This window comes from Limulus polyphemus, unplaced genomic scaffold, assembly GCF_000517525.1.
Source record: "Limulus polyphemus unplaced genomic scaffold, Limulus_polyphemus-2.1.2 Scaffold112, whole genome shotgun sequence".
Taxonomy (NCBI): domain Eukaryota; kingdom Metazoa; phylum Arthropoda; class Merostomata; order Xiphosura; family Limulidae; genus Limulus; species Limulus polyphemus.
In genome coordinates this window covers 309,274-313,664 of record NW_013665722.1, presented here as the reverse complement: position 1 = coordinate 313,664, position 4,391 = coordinate 309,274, and the positions used below count along the sequence as shown (strand labels likewise).

At 34.0% G+C, this 4,391-nt stretch overlaps 1 protein-coding gene across 2 annotated transcripts in view; it reads left to right on the top strand.

Moving 5' to 3' along the window:
• LOC106471408 (ufm1-specific protease 1-like) overlaps nt 1–2,529 on the top strand; it is a 31,968-nt gene extending 29,439 nt beyond the window's left edge. Inside the window, exon 6 of one of the 2 annotated variants that reach the window (XM_022400878.1) lies at nt 1,552–2,529. In XM_022400878.1, the coding sequence (XP_022256586.1) occupies nt 1,552–1,565 (14 nt within the window). In that variant the 3' untranslated portion in view covers nt 1,566–2,529. The remainder of the gene's footprint in view (nt 1–1,551) is intronic. The other variant, XM_022400881.1, reaches the window with a different exon arrangement.
• The last annotated feature ends 1,862 nt before the right edge of the window (nt 2,530–4,391 follow it).

Sequence of the window (4,391 nt, the reverse complement as noted above, 5' to 3'; positions counted from 1 at the left end):
GGCAAAGTTTGTAATAGCCACGAAGATGACTGGGATGTCTTACTCCCCCACTGTTGATGGCCTATAGCACAGCAGAGCATGAAGCCACTGAATACACTCCAGCAAAGTTGATATTTGGTCGGGAACTTCGGTTGCCAGTGGATCTGTTAACAGGACGCCCACCTTACGAAGAGTTGTCTGAAAACGTGTCAGAATTCGTGAAAGTGTTATCGGAAAGGATGGATAATATTCACCATCAAGTGCGTTCAAACTAACTAACGAACAGAGACGTAACAATATAATTGGTTTCGTATATCATTTTTATTTACTTCTTTTTTATATTCATACACAATTAAGGAACAAACATACGTTTTCCCGAACTATTTTGTTGGTGTTAGTAGAGCTTGTTGAAATTTGACAAAATGTATAGAGTTGTGCTATTTCAAGCTACGGTCTAAATCTAAGGTCTATCGAATCCATATTTAAAAATTGTTTTACTGATTTTCTATGTAACCAAACATATACAATACTTGCACCTTCAGGGACATACATTTTTAGCCAATTGAATGACGGCACTTTGGAGATAGCGAAATACGGGTGACCGTGAGAAAAAAATTGACTCTGCTAAGTGCATTTCCGACGGATAAACGTACGTTTTCCCAATTTGTATTACTCTAAGACTTTACACAAGTTTAGCCATGGCCATCAAGACATGGATATTATAAAATGCAGTTTAGTGTAGCGTCACAGAATTACAAAACGTAGTATGTATATTTGTCCCCACTCTCGCTATTTCACTCGGAGGTTTTATTTTATTATACTTTTCCGACACACTAAAACAAATATTCAAGAGATGGCGCTACCAACTCATTCAGTCGCTTTTCGTAAATTATAGTTTTTTAAATGTTTTTAATTGTTGCGCCTCTCTTTTTTCTTTTCTTTTTTTGTCGTATTAGGTCATTGATTCCTGTGGATGCTGTGAAAGGCTTGTGTTTTATAAAGAACGAGTACTGTAATTATTCTGATGTTGAAGTTCATTTTATGTCCAGTAAGTTTTGCTGTAGAGGCCGGCCATTCAATCCGTCGTTCTCAATGCGTTTATCAATTGTCATCGCCAGAAGCGTCGCTAGGTGTTTATAAGATTTGGGGCTTGGGCCCATAAGCGCGTTTCAATATGATATCAATAATGGTTTTCTATTTTGATTTTTAAAGACATCAACTGGTGTTTCGAGGCACTATCAAATAGAATCAGGGCACGAGCCCTGTGTGCCAGCGCCTAGCGACGCCTTTGATCATCGCATATGTTATTATTATTTTCGGATCTTTCAAAAATATTGTATCACTTCAGTTATATTTGTAAAGCTGTGTGACTTGAAAGCAACTAGAACATTATTTTCTATCTTTTCTATTAAAAGCTATAGAAGTTAACTGTATTTAAGTACGATATATTTAAAATGGAACTTTATATAACTCGCTACTTTAATTTTTAATATAAATATATCGAGTTGTATAATAATTTGCTTTACATTTCAGCATTAAGAAAAGGATTGTTTGTTTAATTGTTTATTTCAGATATTCCCCTATAGCTGCACAATATGTATCTGCACTAGCCGTCTCTCATTTGGAACTGATAGACTAGAGAAAAGGCAGCTAGTCAACAGAACCAACAGCCAGCTCTCGTGTTACTCTAATCGAAGAGTGAGACTTGAAAGTCACTCCTTATAACGAATCCATGGCTCCAAATTGCTGAGCTTGATTTTGTGGCAATGGGACACGAATCGTGGACCTTTGGTTTAAAACAGTTCGGCACGCTAACCACTGGACTATGTCCTACCATTAAATAACATAATCAGCTTTGCCACTCAGATACAAATATTGGCTGGGGAAAACAATTTAAAAATTAATGAGAATCAAGCTTTATTGAAATACAAACGTTGCAACAATTGTTTATTGTAAAAAATAGTCTAGAAATATAGACAAATAATATCGAAATATTTATTAATTAGCGCTAAAACTTCTTTTTTTTTACATCCTCAAGCTCTCAGTGTTTATAAAGGACGATGGAGATCAATAGTCAGACCTATGATTGAATTTAAAAAATATATTGAGGTGTTTGTTTTTAGCGCAAAGCTACACTGGACTATTTGCACCCTGTTCACTGCGGAGAATCGAACCCCGAGTTTTAGTGTTTTAAGTCCGTATACTTACCGTTGACCCACTGGGTGACACAGATGATTTATCGAAAGCTAAAATATGAGATACAGGTATGGTTCATAAATTGACGACAAATAAATAAAAACACTCTGTATTAAAAATATATATTTCCTTTAGTTTTGCATACTGTTTAATTACTGAATAAAAACTGCTCATGTTGTATGCCAGTTCATTACGAAACTCATAGTAGTTTCTCATAGTAGTTTAATAAGCTAATTGATTGTAGTGAGTTCCAAAAATGAACTTGCATATGTTTTATAATGATATATTTTGTACTTGAAATAATTTGTCTAAGGAGGGAGGAAAAGGTCCATTAAATATCTGATTCTCCCTGGTCTCAAGACGGAAATCAGAACCACGTGGTCACCACATTATAACATGATACAAGCACAGCAGAAGTTCAAAATTTGCAATTTTAAATTGCATATTCTAATATATTTGTAGGAGTTATATGTAAGTAGGACTTCTTAATATTAAAATCTATAATATTTTGTTTAACTTTCATTAATTTTTTTGAGAGTGTCGCTTTTATTTAATGCAAGAAAAAATGTAAAGTGTCTGTTTGTTTTTTTAGAAAATGCGCATGAACTTATAATCAATTTCTATTTTGATATATAAGGTTTATGAGAGCAGAAACATCACCACAAACCGACATATTTCATAACATTCTAACCATGGCTAGTTGGATCATTCAGTCACACACCTGTGTCAATGACTTCAGTGAAATTTTGTATGATAAATTTTAGTATTAAGTAGTGATTTGTTTGTTTTTGTTGTTGGTAAGCACAAAGCTACACAATGAGTTGGCTGTGATTTGCCAACAGCAGTTTTCGAAACCCGATTTTTAGCGTTATAAGCTTTCAGACTTATTGTTTGTGTTTAGAGGAGGGCGTGAATCAGACTATACGACAAATTTCTTTCTGAGCTAGAATTTTGCGCATACCCCTCCCAGAATATAAAATGATCAACGACTAGATGGAAAGTAGCTAGTCAGGAACACCCGCCGCAAAAACCTTCTCTTCATTCTGCAGCCGTGGGTGTGTTACAAGAATGACGATCAAACCCCACTATTGAATATTATATAATGTTAAAGTATCCGAAGAGTTCGCAGCAACATGTCACGAACCTTGAATCTTGTCTCACCAAATAAAGCAGTTATAAAAATTCAACATTACGAAAATCTTATGGTGTTCTTGGAATTAAATATAACAGCTTAAAAGATAATTTGCTGCGTTGGATTTTGCTCAAAGCTACATGAGGGCTATCTGCGATAGCCACCACTAAGTTTTAACTAAAGGCAAGACAGCTAGTTAACACCACCTTCTGCCAACTCTTGGGCTACTCTTTTCAGACTGAATAATGTGATCTGATAGACAATCTTATCGTGCATACGCGGTTTCAAAGTAGACAACGCTTGCGGAAATGGGACGCAAATTACAGAATCTCAACTCCACAGTCCAATACAAAACCAAACGTGGCCCCATAAAAATACGGTGTCAGTAATCGTAATTGAAAAGAAACAATTACAATGATTTGCCATTACATATATTAATTTTGTTATTAGAATAAACTTATTCATTCTTGAAGAAAATGACATTTCAGATTAACATGTACTTAAACGTTTGAACACTTAAATATGTTATGTGTTATAAATCTTGCAAGCATAAAAATGTTAAAAATTACTAAAATCATTCTTAACATTCATTCAACAAAAAATTGTACTGTTTGGTAAATATATATACACCGTTTTATGGTTCAGAAACTTTGGTATTTCACTTGTATCACATTATCACATCCAGGATACGTAAAGAATAATAATTATTTGTTTCTTAAAATAACAAAACAGAGCTCAAATTAATAACCGAGTCATTTGAACTAAAAGGAGCGTAAACTGTGTTAATTAAAATATTCTCTGTGGATAATTAGCTCAGTAACTTTTAATGCCTTATTTGTTAAAATCATAAATAATATTCAACGTTAAACTGGTACACAATTAAAAACATTTTATTTAGGTCCATCTATGGCCTTAAAAAGTTGACGACTCTACATGTTTCGACGTTACAACGTCATCCTTATTTGTTTTTTGTGGTTTACGTTAATAATCATACTACATATTGAATTGACCGCAGATGACCTCTTTCAACTGAGTACATTTTTGTCGTGAGTTCTAAATTCCTCAAAATGTAATTTCTATGCAT